An 18,471-nucleotide genomic window follows, 5' to 3' on the forward strand; every position below is an offset into this window, starting at 1 on the left:
AATTTCATCGTTTTAGGTTTGAAAAAATCACACAAAGAAAACATACATGGGAGATCAAATGATTTATTTATTATGGCTTTCTAAATATTTTTTCCTTGTCAGACAAGGATCTGTCTCCTCCAAATAAAGTAATATGTTTCCTAACTTGATTATGACACATTCGTGCTTTAGAAAAAACCAACAGTATGATGAATACTTTATTTAATATTGCCAATCCCATATCTAGCTATATCTCCAGTAAACGTTACATCAATATGACTTATTCCGTGGTTTCAGGTGACATCCTGTACTGGATCAACTACTTGGATCACAGTATCAAATTATGCAAGCTGGACGGAACAAACTACAGAACACTGACCCAGTATCATGATATCATTATAAACGGTCTAGCTCTCTACCAAGATTACCTGTTCATCTCCACGGTGGATCAATCGTACGTACTATATATAGATGCAATAAGGTGTCAATCCATGTTTTGGAATATTTACATAATGCGTTTAGTTTGAAAATAACTATAGATTCAAAGACATGGAATGACCTTGTCCATGTGTGAATTTAATGACACTTAAAAGTCACATCCTTTCGAATAATAACTCATATATTTGATGGTTAGATCGATATTTTTTCCATCTCCTTCATTTTCATAAATTATATAGGTTTATCAGTCATCTGCATTACAAACATTAGGGCAACAAAAAATGTCAAAATATGTATAATTGATTAATTTAGTATACTATATTCAAAGTTACCTCCTCTCAAATAGCAATCTTCTATAAACATATGACCTCCTACAAGTAGTTTTGCGAAAGATTATCAGCATCATAACTTACCATTCATGATCCATTGCTACAATATGTACGAGATTATATAGTAATTCTTACATTACATTCTCCTTGCCCTTGATTGAGGATCCCACACAAACTATGATCTCTACTCTGTGATAAATTATTTTTTTTCTAATTTTCATGATTGTTTCCGATTCACTAGTCAGTGAAATATTTTAAAATCCAAAGTTACATTTGTTTATGTCAGTTATAATTATTCAAACGTTTAGTTGTCAAGGAAATGCTATCTTTGACCAACGATTCTTCTCATGCGGTTTAAGGGACTGATAACGCATGCAGTTTGTTGACTTTATTCGAAATTATCAGGCATATGATTAAACTGAAGATATCTAATCCGAACGAAACAACACCATTTGGAGCTTTCGAAGAACTGGGAAGAATTGGTGCCATCAGCATATATTCATCCACGGTCCAGAACAGTAAGTAAACATACATTGAAAAAGAAAAATCATGTATAGATGTATCTATTTATGGTTTAGCAACCATACCATTGTAAGAAACAAATATAAGGGATTTTTTAAAATATAATTTGGGATTTTTATTAAAAATGATTTATACCAGTGTCATATCCATTTTCGTATACTCGTGAAACATAGACGCTAACTTCAGATCTAAAAAGTAAGATTCAATCCTTAAAAATGTGATCTTGGGCATTTCATATTTTGACTACGAAACAAATAGGTCCGCAATAGGATCCACGAGTCACTGGATCGTACGAAAACCTCCTGACCACTGTGCAAAAGCAGAGTAAATTGGACACGATCATCTGGATTGGCAGAGGCAAACTTGTAAGGCACAATGTGAGAGTGCAGAAAAAGAGGAACAAAGAAAAAAGGATGGAAGAAAACATTAAAGGAGTGGACAAACATGGGGTTGTAGATTCCCAAATAGCAGTGTAGAATAGGAAAGATGGAGATAATTGGCGATGAAGTCATCTGTGGTGCCCCAACGACATCTTAGATTACTAGATTATGTTGATGGTTATTATTATTATTATTATTATTATTATTATTATTATTATTATTATTATTATTATATTACTATTATTGTCACCACCTCCACCATCATCACAATCGTCATAATTATCATCATACCCGTACTTTGTGATGTACTTAAATTAAGTAGCAAGTAGCCAACATCGTACTGTGAGTCCTTTGTTGTATCAAGATAAGGTTACGTTGCTATCAATTATGTAGAAAGAACATTAAAACATCCTGATGACACTACGAATTATATTGGATGTGTTTTGCAAAGGAAAATACCGGTCTTCAAAACCAGATATAATGTAATGTTCCACTCATACTATTGAGAGCTAGTCTTGTACAAAAAATTTCCACCCAGTCTTTTCTTCAGAAAATGCATTCTGTTCGTCTGGTAATGGAGGATGTTCCACGTTTTGCTTTCCGACCCCGGGTGGTGGTGTATGCGGTTGTGAAGATGGCGTAGATTTTAAGAAAGGAAGTGACAAAGAGTGTTCAAACAGTAAGCAATATTTGTACCGGAAATTGAAACAGACATATACAAAACTTGCTCAACAAAAAGACAAATGCTAAATTATAAAACAATGAATCTGTATAACAAAATCAAAATAGTCTCATCCGGAAAAGGAATCTAATTAGACTTATGGTAGCATTGATCTATTTTTGTCAAACGTCACCTAGAGTGTAACTTAATTTATTTCAGAAATTACTGATCTTTTTGACGATTTAATTCACCGTAAGCATTTGTACGATCTACGAAAACTTTATAACCAGTGTATTCCTCTAGAAACGAAAGTTGATAATATTTCTCTATACTGTTCATATCCTTTCTGCTACTGTGTTCCATAAATAGTTAGTCCTTTCTTCCGTAAACTTGATGGGACGTAACGCATACTTTCATAGTTGTTACTATTCTTTGTCTTTCTACTGAACTAGATAAGTTAGTATTTAACCCTGATAAAGGATAGACGCTACCCTCTGCTGGAACTAAGACTTTCCTGAGGAGTGTCCCTTTAAAGTGCACTATACATTAAAATATGATCGTTTAAAAACTATACTGATCTGGAACTGTACACAAGTATATAGTATATCATTTCAAAACTTGGAAATGCATCAACATTACTTCAGCAGAGATTAAATGGGATTACCTCAATGATAGATAAACGGAAATACAACCAAGCCTGAAAACCGAAATGTATACTGCGTGCTTGTTTTTAGAATAATTATCGTTGTAATCACTGCTCTTAAGACTTCAACGTATATCAAGGATATAGTTAAATTCATTAGTAATCGAGAAATTTCCCATCGAACAGATCAGTAAATTGTTATCTAGGAAGAATTGTTTTATAATATCTTTATAATGTTTGACCAATACATCACACTGTGCCTTGTCGCTTGGTCGTATTGATCGAAAGGAGCGCTGGAATGGAGTTGTATAACTGTTGATTTCTTTCCTCACATGTACAGACATGTCAACTGTGGCCATATATGAAGTCTTATCTGAGTAATTATTGTTTCATTGCACTTACATATCTAACTCATGACAAGCGAATTAGTTAAACACTTCATCCATTGGACATCGTTGAATTATATAATGTTCTCTTAACGCCTGTTGTTATAATATTCCTCATTTTATCAGCATGTTAGAATTAGGTACCCTATAACAAACTGTTTCCTGACCATTACTTCTATTAATCTCAGTCTGAGAAAAACATCATAAAACTACAGGAGATGACATATTTTCGACAAGCGTAAACTAAACTCAATAATGAATAGTTAACAATAATCTTTGAAACATGTTTAAAAAGAAAGGAAAACAAGTTCAACATGAAACACGTGGCCAATTCAAATAACGATTTCAAGTAAATCTGACAGTTATTCGAATTTTACAATATTGAATGTAAAGTGAACAACAATATAATTTACAATGTTGGCAGTCTATACCTTAGCTCAATTATTACAATAGTTGACATCGTACTTTTGATGGTATGTTTATACTTCTAGTCCGTTCACCAGATGCCATCGATTTAAGGAAGTAATGTAAATTATTGCAACGATTCTCTCACACTGGTTATGATTGATTACAATATAGCACACCGAATAGTACATTGCCACATTAAAATAAGAAATTCTTGAAATAGTCGGTGAGAAAGATGTATGTGATTGTTGAATACGATAACAGCAACATTTCAACATTTCCAAACCACACGCAGACGCAAAATAGAGCAGCAAACAATCAAATGAAAAATAGCCAAAGAAAACGAGAAAGTTATCAAAATCAGTAACCTAAAACAATAGCACGTTTTTAAAACATTCCTTTATGTAACCAAATTAAAGCCTCCCAAATATTTTGAATTTAGATTGTGTTTTAATACCGTCAACTATGTAGACGATAATAAATTTACAGTCATTCTGTTATATGCGTTGTCAGCTACTCAAATGATATGTAATCCGCTTAATATCAAATTGAAAAAGAACGAATTTAATTAACATTGAATTAAAAGTGTCCGAAGAAACATCGTTGATAATACAGCTGACTTATAGAACACAATATTTACGTTTATGGTTTGTCCTTGACGCAAAGTTATGAAGGTCGTACATTTTTATCATGCTAGAACCATTGCATTCGGTTATGCAGTATAAGTGGTTGGCGTGCCATACTCATGACTAAAATGTTGCTGGTTTGAATCCTACAAATGTGCAATCAGGGATACATATGGTTGCGTGTAATTCAGCTATGCACATACTCCAATAGCATAAGAAAATAAATTACCTCATCGTGTTTCTGTGCCTTACAAAACCAAAACATTCAAGTATAATTAACATGTAAACTAGTCGTTGTCTATTTGCTTCAGTTACCCTCATTTGATAAGTTTCACGTATATTGTCTGTCTACTTCAATATATCATACAAAGGTGCGGATATGTGAAGTAATGATCAAAACCATCTTAGTGTTTTTGAAAGGCATTTTTGTCAGCTATATCGACACACGTAGTACAGCCCATTTTATCTGATTGATTTTATTCCAGTTCCGTTACGGTTATATTTGCTTAATTAACATGAGCTAAAATAATTGGAATCCGTTTTAATTTATATCATGACAAAGTGACAGATAATCCAACTAGAATCTGTATTTCCTAAACTGGTTTCAGTTGTTTCTGTGTTTAATGGTCTGCAGAAGGTATGTAAACGGAACAAAAAATCATATTCACTGAAACATTATTAACATAAATTAATAGTTGGAACCCACTTCTATAGATAGTCCGGATTATGTGGATATATGGGTTCATTTGCTATATATGATCTTGGTCATTTGCTAAGATGGAGCTCATGGTTATATATTTTCCGGATCATGTGGTTATTACAAATAAAGGAGCAGCACAGTAAGTCTGTCAAGCAACTAGGCAGATAAGACCATACACCTACTGTGAAAATTGGCAGGTAAATACTTTTGAAAATACACTTTTCGATAGTAAAAGGTAAGTTATATGGCTGATGTTTGCATCACTCAATAACATATCCTATTCACCTTACAATCACGATATGGCATTTTACGGACCAAGAAATGTTCATTCTTACCCAAGGAGTAGACGTCTTTCTGACATATATGACTAAGTTGATCTTGCGATAAAAAAAAAAACTAAATCAACAGATAAACTTGTTCACATTGTGGACGATGTACCATTTCCTCCCCCGGTTACTTACCGCAACGGGCTGACGGGACTGAGTTATTTATATATTCCAGTAGAAAAGAATTGGATCTGATCATTATATGTGATTTTGATATTTGCGATTGTTTTCTATTACTTACGTGATTACTTTTAATTCTTCTTTATGTTTTGATGTGAGTTTTTATATATGTAAAGTATCAATCATATTACCACGATACTTTAAATGTATCAATGAATGCTACCTCTAAGTATTTTAATAAAGGTGATAACCATGAATTTCGTAAACTATAAGTGTATCCATATAGTAATATTTCCCTTGTATATGTTACTTTAGACAGTTTAGGTTGTGTATCATACAGACGTTTGATGATATTACCGGAGGAATGCTCACTGAAATTCCAATCTTGAAATGGCAAGGTTGCCGATTAGTCGTTGATTTGTTTGATTACAGTGGGTGTATGTAATGCCATCATTCCAAATGGTTCCCTTCCAATCAACTGTAATCTGGATATTGGTTCAACCTGCTCTTACTACTGTGATGATCACTTCAGCAAAAACCCCAAAATATCCAGTATCCAATGTGATGAGAATGGACAATGGAATGCTGACCTCAAGCTCCTGTGTACAAGTATGTACCGTAGAAGCATCGCAGCTTTCTGTTGTTCTGTTGTCCCTATTTTGATACATTTTGTGACATCTGTAAGGATTAATACTAGCTCATTATATGAAAGTTGTTCTCTCTGGGTTGTAAATTGCATCATAATAAAATAAACCAATAGAACAAATTACAATCCGATGCAGACACACTAGATGATAGTAGTTTTCTATAATTGCCTGAAACTATATATAATTTTGAAACGTATAAGATATATTTACCTTCAGTTTCGTCATCCTTTGGCGTGCTGTATTGCTTCCTATATAACGTGCATCTAAGCGGCATAGATCCATACTAGACAAAAACTGAATCGGATGCTAAATACAATTTACCTAATTTTAATTCGATTCCTAGTTTAATCTTAAAATAGTATGCAGTTGCCATAATGTATTTTACTTATGTTTCAGAAACCACTGTCATCTGCCCAGACAAATTCCCAGGAGGCGTTTGGAACAACTGTCAAAACAGGGAGAACGAGACTTGTACGTACATCTGTTTCTCTGGGTTTCACAGTAACCCGAATATACAGAACGCCACGTGTGGACCAGATGGCGCCTGGAACAGGAATACAGAGAAACTCTGCAGACGTATGTCAAATAGACAATAACGATTATTGATCGATGAGTGTAAGCATATTTTAAAACGGATAGATTGTTAAAGTGCAGCAACCTTGATGATAGATGATACTGAGAAGAACTAATTTTCTTTATTTAAGTTCAGTGGACATTTTGCTCAAATAATAATAAACTAACCTGATAATCATATTAGGTACAAGTGTTTATTAGTGTCCACAATTGATCAACTCATTAATGAACCTTTTCATTTTCGATGACAAAATAAAATCCATTAAACAGTTTTAAAGTGTGTGATCTATACTTATATTGCTTGCGTGTTTGTTCTGTTGTTTGTGTTTCTTCTGGTTTGAAATGTATCTTTACAGGCAAATGTGATCTTGAAATAAAAAACGGCTTTCTAGATTCATCATGTACACTTGAAATTGGTGATGTGTGTAGCTTTGAGTGTGAGCTTGGATTTGAGATGGGCACAGGTGACACTACTGTCACATGTCAGGAAAATGGATTATGGGCGCCCGTGGAGCCGTGTGCAGGTAAAAGAACTCGTAAGTCTATCGGGAGTCCAGGTCCCTCAATATATTCTTTAGTACTTGCACCATCGGTAGGTAATAAAATACAAAAAATTATGTTACCTGCTAATATGCTTGGATGCTTGAGGAATTTCCTTTTAAGAATAACACTTTGGATATTTTAAATGATTATGCTTAGAGTGACAACTTTGGGAGCACCTTTGTATCATATAACAAAAGCTGGTAACTGCCATTCGTGTGAAAGTGTAAGATAAAAAATCTAACTGTTTCACGCGAATTGTGAAGATAGGATAAGTCGTAAGACTACAAGTGCGATTGAAAAACATGTATATTCAAACATTCTAAAGAACGTACTTAATCAGTATGTAATATTCTACGCAGATAGATATTTATCTTTTCCACTGTGTTTTAAATAACCACGTTCTGGTTGAAATCACTATACTAACTAACGTCAACGTTTGGACTCTGTTTCAATGATGAATGTTATGTATAATTATTATATTTGTAATTTTTTTCACGACTTTAATTTGTACTGATTATTTGTAGCTGAATCTCGTACGTACAATGGGTATATTTTAAGATGTATAGAACGTAAAGAACGTAACATAGCAAAGGATATATAACAAGATGTTTTCGTTTGTGTTTGCAATTCCTATTAATAATATTCATAGTATACATGGTAACAAGTTTTTTTTTCCATCGGAAAGGTCGGTCAGATAGCATTTTGAATTATTCAGTGTAATTAAAAGGGCTCATTTGCTACAATATTATTCTCGTAAGAGTTACTCAAAGGAGTTTTGGACAACGCCACCGGACAGTGGTGGACTCTTATATTCGTGTATCTGACATTTATATGGAAGTTATCTTTCTTTAAATTGTATTTTATAATACTGCTAACTTAATTGTTTGTTACATTTACAAAACCAATCCGTGCTTATTGTTGTTAAAGTTGTGATAAGATATTTTACATGTAAATATGACATTTAATATATGAACAGTCGTGTTTCACGCGAAAGTTCTATGTAGAGTTCTTTCTATTTCATACGCAACAAAGACAGCAGAACAATCGGCTGGTGATTTTGAAGAAAAAAAATCATTTTAAATATTTTCTTTTTTGTATTCCTCTTATTTCAGCTGTACTCTGTCCAATCACAATTCCAAATGGAACAGTTAACGAGACTGTGTGTGACAGACGTATCTACTCGGAGTGTCCATTTATCTGCAATCAAGGATTTGACCCTAATCCCAAAATCAATAAGGTCTTCTGCGACATCGACGGAAAATGGAACGACATTAATATACCCTATTGTTTAGGTATCATCAAAGTTTTTGATGTATTCCTAGTAATAGATTTACCAGAAAGCGGAGTCCACGTCTTCTAATAGTCCAACAATAATGATACAAAAATAACAGTAAGAATCGTCGTACTTTGATGTATCAGCTATAGTTATGACCGATCTTGAGAACTATACTGGTCGTATTATGCCTGCAAAAATGGTTGTCAAAAGAAGTACATAATCGTAATGTAATACAGCACCCAAAAGGAGACGACTCTATTGTTTTGGTCCAAACATTCTAAACAATGATGTTTTGATCGTTGCAGTGAAATAAGGATTATGAATAAGTTTTTTTCAATCACTTAAAATACATTCTTGCTCTAAATGTATTTCAGTACTTAGAGAATGCCACTCAGTTGTCTCGCTCTTTACTTTCTAAACAAATATTTGCATTGACCATTTCAGAGAGGATAGGAATATGCCCAAACTACTTCGACCATGGTAAATGGGCAGATGATTGTCATTTTAATGCAGATGAGACATGCGCATTCGAGTGTGATGGCGGCTTTGATACAAACCATAACATCACAAGAAATATCACTTGTACGTCGTCCTCGGAGTGGAATGTTGACCTCCGTTTGCTTTGCAAAGGTAGGCTGGAAGATATGCATATAAAAATAATTCTATGGTACATAAAGAACATTGAGTTACTCAAACACGTAACTCATCCAAATAAGCATATTTCTGATTTCCAAACTACTTATCGCGAACATTTTCAACTTTCGGATGTTGAATTATAATTTAAGGTTGTAAAATTATATTTTTAATACAGTTTACATTTTTCAGCTTTTATTTAGGGTATCATGTATGCAAAGACTATTCACAATTGACTACTTTTAACATATTGTATTTATTTTATCAGCCTTTACCAAACAATATATTATGTTCCAGAGAATGATCGTGGTTTGATTGTTACGTTGATACCAGGAAACGATAAAGAACATATATATACAGTACCAACTGCTCCAAACGGAACACCCAGCCTGAATTACACCCGGTCACTTCTCTTTCCCATTGACGTTCAGTTTCTCAGCGTAGAAGGGGACTACAGATTAAAACAGGCATACGTGTACGATCACTACACAAATGCCATATACAAGGACTCCAACTTTTCTATTGGTCTCTCAGGAGAGAATATATGGACGACTCTACATAGAGGACTTTCAAAGGATTATACCAAATTGGCGCTGGATTGGATCAGCCATAACATCTACTGGACCGACCCACAGTACAAGTGGATCATGGTTCAGTCAGTTTTAGGCAACGACACATCCATGCATCGTGTTCTCATTCATGAACATCTTGAAGGACCTCATTCCCTGGCTCTGGACCCGATGGAAGCGTACGTCAACATTTTGTAATGCTTTTAGAGTACTTGTAGATAGCGTCTTGGAGGTATTTACGCCCTTAATATGGTCAATAGACCGATACAAACATCAAAGGTAAAATAATTTTTACCCGCACTGCCAAATCCCGGCACCAATATATTCTCTAAAAATGATAGATAAACAATACGTGAATCTTTTATTCCTGCATTGATCCAAGAATACATGTCATTGGAACATTTAAATATCATTATATAAAGTATATATTCCTTCTCGACACTTTCTTAGGCTATGCATGTATTACTTTATGTACAACACTCATCCTAAGTGTTTTTCACTTCGCTACATGACCGTACAAAACTATTGTAAGTTGTAGGGTCAGCAAGAACTGTGGCAGAATGAGTTTGTGTTATTGGTATGACCGTCTCCATTGTTGTTTCTTTATGTGTTTCTTTATTGGCATCAGTATTCAGAAAATATATAGAACAATGCCTAAGTATACCTGACACCTTATCAGAATCCAGATTTTTTTTGTGCTACTTGCAAGGGTTTGATATCTCTAGTTTGAGACTGAGTCACCCTACATAGTTAATAGCACAGCCATCAGTGGGCAAAGTTGAGTTTAAGTGCTGCTCACGCTATGGTCTCATTCTATTTTGTGTAGTAAAGTACTTCACTTTTTTCCAAAAACATATTCAGATTTCTTCCAACCAATATTGCATAGATAGAGTGAGGCTTGTGGAGACAAATATTAAGGACAATACTGCATACATACCTTTGATAAGGTATTGTATCGTAAGCAGCATTCTAAGGCCATTTGGACATTTGTCGTAAGATCTTGCTACAATTATATAGCAAATGGATGTTTAGTATGAGTCACAAATGACTGCTGGGAGACGTTAACTGACCTTACATTGTATATGGAAGATGCATGTGTCACAATAAACGAAAGCAAGCACACAATATTTTACAAATTTATGACAAAACATTCTTTATATACGCTATATGCAACAAATATAAAAATACTGAGAGTTTCCTCACGGAAATGAAACAATTAAGCAGCTGAATTTGCAACATATAAATGAAGTTTATTCCTTATGTAATAGCCTTCTCTTCTGGAGCGATATTGGAAAATTCACCAAGATTGAGGTATCCAGCTTATCGGGTAGGAACAGGAAATCCCTGATATATTCAAACCTATTGTACCCATTCAGTATTGCTGCTGATTACGAATCCCGACACCTTTACTTCGTTGACGCTGGTCGCGAAACCGTGGAACGTGTCACCTACGAGGGCAAGGAGAGGAAAGTCTTGCGTACGATAAAATACAGCTTCTTCTTTGATATAGCAGTATACAAGGTAAACAAACCTAATAGTTCAAGAGCACAGTAAACAAAGAGCGTTAGCTGCAAGCGCAAATCTCTTAATATGTGACAAAAATGATATTCATATTTACTGCTGTTTCATGGTGGTTTTGCGTGATAAAAACCACTTGTTACGTTAATATTTAAATTTGTATTGTATCCAAAGCCTTTTTTACATCCATATTACCTAGCTGTTGTTGCGTGTATAGTCGGAGTTGAATGAATGGTATCATACTTTCTTAATGAGTTGTATTTCTATAAAAATAGTTATTTTCTCGCGGACAAATCTTTTTCTGTAATATTTGTTCTTTGAATCAAAGAGTATTGTTTCCTGTGTTCATAACAATATTAAGTATGATGAATTGGTGTTATTCTGCTTGGAATATGACTCTCAGCCTATAATATTATATGCAAAAAACTATTCTAGTCATTATTCATAAACCTGAGCAAAGAACAAACAGAACCACTCCAAATATATACCAGGATTATACACAATACCTCAGTAATGAATGCAAATACAATAACAAGGCTAACATTACGACACTTTCCTTTGATGTTATAAATTACAGCAAACACCTAGTACAATACTCCATAAAGTTTGTTAATTTCTTACCAAATTATATTTTATTGCATTTCAAAACAAATAATTCTTTAATCTTGTTTATCAGTTAGCACGTGTATAAAGTTAAAACATAGTTCATTGACTTCAGTCTTTGCAAGTAAGTGGGCTCTGTAATTTGAAAGACTTGAATCATAAATTTCCTTTCTCTACGATACTGTAGAATGACAATATACATTGTGTTGCTTCAAATAACGTTTCATGTCGTTTTCAGGGTTATTTGTATGTGACTGATTTTAACGATGAAAAGCTTTATTTCTTCAATAAAACAAACGGGAAAGAATTACACAAGAGTTTGTCCAAAGTAGGCATAAAGTACGTAGCTGTCGCTGTCTTCCATCCTGATGCCCAAAACACATCGGTCACAGGTTCGTATGTTTGTAGTATTACGATTCGTCACAAAGTCAACGAACACTTTGTAATTCCAAATGATAATTTAATCAAATAATTCTTCTCGAGATATCTAAACAAAATTATATTTAAATCCAGAGGATTATCATAAGCAAGAATAAATCTACCCCTGTATGATTCTCTGGACCTATGTCCCAAATCAAACTTACATAACCTCTATTACGCATAATGTCTTTAATGTCTTAATGTCTTTGTCGCGGCACTTTGTGGCCGAATTGAGTATAGCCCTTACCGATCACAGACATGTCAATACTGTCAGCGTGATTTACTGCCAGTAGATTTCCGTGAAGTGTTGGTTCTTACTGGGGTTTATTCTGAATTCTTCCTCTACCAATGACGATGACCGCAATGCAGAGCATATCTTTTGCTGAGCGATAGCGTTACACACAAAATAACAAGATCTCCTCTTTCCCGCTCCCCCCCCCCTCTCTCTCTCTCTCTCTCTCTCGCGCGCGCGCGCGCCATTTATATCAAATGCATTACAATGGGAACGTATCGCTGAGTCACACATTATAACGTAACATTAAAATATGACTTTTTATGTCCCTTAATAGACCACTGTGTAAACTATGGTTGTGAACATATCTGTGTGACGGAGATAGCTGGGGCCACTTGCCTTTGCAAAGACGGATACACCCTCAACCAAGACATGAAAACATGTTCACGTAAATATACTAAGTAGAATTGCAAGATTATGTCATATTGCCTCGGACTGTGTCCTAACATATCATTGTAATCTTCGAAATATCAAATTACTTGTGATACTGAAGGTTAAGAAATACTTTATTGAGCTAAATGGTGCACCTCTTACATGACGTATTTATCAGAACATTCACATATCGCACAATGTACGACATATAATTTGATTATATCTAAAATAATTTTACTGATGTTTATAAGGCTGTGTTAATTGTCAAACCAGTACGTTTCAATATATCGTCCAGAACAATACCGACTTTAAACTGAACACCTTTTATAGTTCATATATTATAATCTTCTTGTAGTTATATATACTATCAACCATACAATGATTTAGTGTGAATACTAATGTTTTTTGTACCATGAATACTGCTTAATTATCCATGTTTCTCCGTGCAAGATTTTAAGTATGACTAAAATATATTTAAATTAGAATATGATTTTTGGTACATGACTAAACATTGGAACTAAGTCTTCCTGTAGAGGGTTAGGTTTGCATTTCTTAAGGGGAAAGTAGTTTCCTTATAAAGAAAGCATTTGATGTTGAAAGAATAGCAGAAATTATTTGCTTTACCACGCAATAAATGGATCTCATTAAAGTCACTATCACTTACATTATTGAATCATGTCATCTCCTTTTTCAGTGACCAACGCGTTCTTTCATCGCGGACTGATGTATAGTAACGAAAGCAGTATTTGTATCGTAGATATTAGAGTTGTGACCCATTTCTCATTCTATCCCAATTGTGTACTGAAAATTAACGGCACTAAATACATGGCTTTGGATACAGACGAAAGACATATTTTTCTCGCCAATGACACTGCTATTTACTGGAGCAGGGTAGATGATCCTGAATTACATCGAATGACTGAACCATCCGGAACAATTAGTGGTAACTGAAAATTTCATTAATTATGTTAAATTCAATTTATATGATATTTATATCGAATATGATAATTCCATATTTTATATTGCACCGAGAGTTCAAATATTATATTTCAGGATGGTCAGGGGTAGAATAAAAGGTTGACAAAGTAATTCCAAATTTTAGCGGACGATTTGATTAGACATTATACTAAACCAATCAACAACGCAACAATTCAATCAGAATAGATTTATTATTCAAATTTAACATAATACTTTAGGTAAGGTTAACCAAGAAAGTAACTGTTACATGCACTGCATAGGCTTAGGGTTTGCCAATCCAAATCAAAATAAAGCCAAACAATTTTGAGCATCACTCCATTAGGTGTTTTCCTTGAGGATCTGTCAGCATGGACCGTCATTAAAAGGCTTACATGACGTTTATGACACATTAATAATAGTGTTGTTTCCCATTCCGTATTTTAAGGTCTTGCATGGGATGGATACGACAGAAACTTGTACTGGACTGAAAACAACACAGGTATCATTTGGAGACTGTCAAGGGAAACTGAAACTGCACAAGTTTTCATAGAAGGTCTGAAAAACCCACGTGAAGTCCTGATTATCCCCCATGAGCGGTAGGACATTTAGACGTATCTACATTCATTACATATATGATCTTGTTGCTCTAGGTGTTTCAATATTATGGAATGCCTCAACAAAGAAAATGACTATTACAGATGTCTGTTATTGGAATTTTATCTAATTTCATGGAAATACATTTCAAGAGCGTATATCTCTATGTCTTCTAAACAAACACGCTGGTATGATTTTTGGTACATACATGATTTTTCTCTTATAGAATATCTTCAATATCCTTAATTTCCTTGTTCCTAATAAGTATTTGCTCTTGTGCCCTCAGTATAGCATTACTCGTAATTATGAAGCTAAATTAATTAAAATGCCCTTATACGCAAATTTGTTTAACTTCTCAGCCTGGTATATTGGATATCGGACAGGAGCGGGAGCACAATAGAATCTTCCAGCATGGATGGCAGTAACCTCCAAGTTGTACTGAACTCTGAAGATTTAATGGATCCAAAGAAGTCACTTAGCTATGACCCAGAAAAAAAGAGGTGTGTCAGGACGATGCTGTGTTTTCCAGATCTCTAGGATTTGCCCTTAAATTCGGCCTCTTTAGAAACCTGTCAGGCAAGCATACAAGCAAGATTTTATTACAAAGTTTGGCAAGGATCAGTGTAGTCAGGCTTTTTATGTACTAATGTGAACCTAAACAAATTATTTTAAGCGTACTTTTACATATCTTCGATTGTACCCGTCACTATATCATTTCAGTTCACAAATCATGAGAAACCCTTATACAATTAGCTTAATATACCCGCTACAGAACCTTGTGCTGCATTTGATCTTTGTTGAAAAAAGGTCGCATAGAAATCATTAAGGGTGTGATAACTGCAATTTCCCTGCTAATATCAACCTTGTTTTATATGTAAATTTGATAGTCATGAGCTTGTTACTTCAATGACTGGAAATACAAGTTGCATAATGAAGTACCAGATGTAGGTGGGTGGCTTGTTGGCTGGTGTATGACACCCAAAGACGATATCTCTAGGTCAATGTGTTTTTCATATTTTCTATACCGTTTTGTATCACACAACGATGAATATTTACTGCGATACTGCATATCAGATGTTTGCACGAATACCAATTAATTGTGGGAACTATTTAATACGATATGATAGAAAACAAAATACACTGAACTGAATCGCACGCTTACCAATTAATCTACCTACAAATTTAAAGTCAAGCACGAAATGCAAATCCAAAGAAAAGGAACTACTGCAGTCTTTTAACAGGCATACAAAGATGAAAATATAAACATTTTCTGAGTGATATATATGTATTGTCGCAAAATACTCCTGACCTCGTAAAGTGAACACGCGAATGGAGAATTTATAAGTTATACCTTTTGAGGCCTATTTAATGAGCCAAATCCTTTAAAAGAATAATGCTTGGTGATGGTTAACATAAAAACATGTTAATGATAGAACACTTACTGATTGACTCTAAAGGAAACATATTGAATGCTTTCGAATCGACTGAAACGAAAGTTAATGAGTAGTGGAAATGCATAGCACAATCGTAAACGGTAAATAAGAGTTTTTCTAATAGTCAAGCCCTTAAAAATAGTTCACATTGTACCAATCTTTTTGAACGATGCCTTAACACTCATCTTAGCACAGGAAGAATCGTAAGCTAATATTATCCAAAAACATCTATCTTAAATTAATAAAGATGGTTTATCTCTATTCGCTAAATAAGTAGCATAGCAGCTATCTGCAAGGGCAAGCACACTGAAAACAAAACAAACTCATTAACTCCATCTTGCTCGTATCATCTAACTCTGCCTTTTCTATGTCCTACAGCATCCGTGTTAAACGGTTATGAGCGTGCATAATTGATTATCTTTACAGTATGGATATTGACGACAAAAGTTAATCATTCTAGATTGTTTTTTTTTCCAGATCACAACTGACTACCCAATAGCTTATGGATATTACATGCCAAAAGTGTACTGAACAAATGTCATAATTAGTGCCTGCATATAAACGATTGAACATTGGGAGAAAACTTGCAGTTTGATTCACTGTAGATTCCTTTTGGTCATAAGGAAACCTACTGCTTTAACAAGCATCTTAGATGAATAGTTGCATTCTCACATCATGCGATGCACCTATAGAGTCCTCGCTTGCGGCATCCATGCATTTGGTTCTCCATATTCTGACGATAAAGTCAGTCTGTACCAACATGTGCACTACAGTTCAGTTTAGACAGCTCCGAAAATTACGCACAGCATCCTTAGTTTTAATAAAGCATTTTAACATGCCCAGTAAAATATCTCTGGTATGTATATGTTTCTCTGTTGGACACCAATAATTATGGTATCAATTCAAGTTAAATGAAAGATAAGATTAAAATCATTTAATATACAAAATCGAATAATAGAGAAGTGTTCCAAAGATGGCATGCAAAGGATTAAGCTGGACAGACAATCCAGCTCAAACAGATCTGTGAGTAATGAATTTAGCAGGAAATGGAATGGCGACTGCATGAATAGCTCTTTGGTCTTGTGCGTTTATTGCGTTTGGTGGTTTGTTCCAAATTTTAAAATTGAAAGTGGGTTAATGCTAAACTCTTGAAACATGTGCCACATCGATACAATATTCATGTGCTAAAGGATGCCGGTCAATCATTTACGTATTTTCTTTATTTATTTTTGTTCGTGGTGATGGCTTTTTATTTTTATAATGTATATTGGATGATCTAATGAGGTACTACAAGAACAGCAATTTTAGCCAGGGGAAAGTAACATAAACATGCTAAACAAATTGCAGCAACTTAAATACAGATAAAAATACATGTAGATATGTTAACTTAAATAGAGATAGGTTGTAATGTTGATACTCCTAATTCGATTTCACTATCACCTAGAAATGAAATTTTAATGATAGCGTTTTTAGTAAATCACAAACTTAACCAGAACAAATACTAGCTCACACTTTAGACTAGACACTTCAATATAGTTTGGAAGAGACAAATTTTAAACTTTATATATATATATATATATATATATATATATATATATATATATATATATATATATATATATATATATATATATATATATATATAATTTTAAAAAATCTTTCCACTCCTTCCACTTTTACAATAGTAAATATTAGCCATCAAAATATCAATGCGCATCAGGCAAAGCGGAGAGGATATATTACTGCTGCATATTATGTTATACAGCATTAAATTTTCCGATAAGTTTTACCTCTTTATCGGTTCTCGATTAACTTAGCTGATGCCAGATTTAACCCAAACGATCTGAGGATTCAAATGGTCAAGTCACAAAATATTTACTAAAACAATAATGAAAATATCCAGGATTGCATTCACGTTCACCTTTGTATCAATTTATGATGAGCACACAAGACACATTTGAAAATATTTAAATTATTGTTTCTAAATTTATATCTGTATTGTTTTCGTTTTTAATTTTAGAATCTATTTCCTGAGCACATCGCCTGAAGGTCGCAGCTATATTAGATCTTGTGACCTTGATGGCGCAGACCTGGTTTTTTTTCTCTCAGCTGACAGAAGCCTTGAAAAACTTGAAATATACATGGTAAATGCCCAGTCTTACCAGACTTATATGCTGGTAAAATTGTCATTAATATTATTATTATTATTATTACGGCCGATTCTTTCTTCTATATTATACATTCTACTATCCAGAGTCAATTAAGTATATTAGACGTACTATGAATATTTTGGTAAACGATGAAAGGGATATATTTTTTCGAATATAATTTGCGATAAATCAGTTAGTTCAGATTTGGCCTACATGGACCTTCTATCTTTACAATGAACACTATGAAACCTATTTATTTATATATTGTTCAGAATTAGTTATTTTGCCTTTCAAATATTGGTTTATGTATCTAGACGTTTTATTTCTTAGCAATCTTTTTTCAAAAACATTTATATGTTTTCATTGCGAAAGTATT

The 18,471-nt window shown here is 33.9% G+C and overlaps 1 protein-coding gene across 1 annotated transcript in view; it reads left to right on the forward strand.

The window, feature by feature from the left end:
- The window catches only part of LOC149784088 (uncharacterized), a 56,423-nt gene that overhangs the window by 22,460 nt on the left and 15,492 nt on the right, over positions 1-18,471 (forward strand). The window contains exons 6-11 of the mRNA XM_089932944.1: positions 6,559-6,738; positions 7,092-7,259; positions 8,391-8,570; positions 9,485-9,935; positions 14,872-15,012; positions 17,966-18,122. Of these exons, the coding sequence (XP_089789070.1) occupies positions 6,559-6,738; positions 7,092-7,259; positions 8,391-8,570; positions 9,485-9,935; positions 14,872-15,012; positions 17,966-18,122 (1,277 nt within the window). The remainder of the gene's footprint in view (positions 1-6,558; positions 6,739-7,091; positions 7,260-8,390; positions 8,571-9,484; positions 9,936-14,871; positions 15,013-17,965; positions 18,123-18,471) is intronic.

Source organism: Sinohyriopsis cumingii, chromosome 14 (assembly GCF_028554795.1).
Source record: "Sinohyriopsis cumingii isolate HCF-2022 chromosome 14, ASM2855479v2, whole genome shotgun sequence".
NCBI classification, from domain to species: Eukaryota; Metazoa; Mollusca; class Bivalvia; order Unionida; family Unionidae; genus Sinohyriopsis; species Sinohyriopsis cumingii.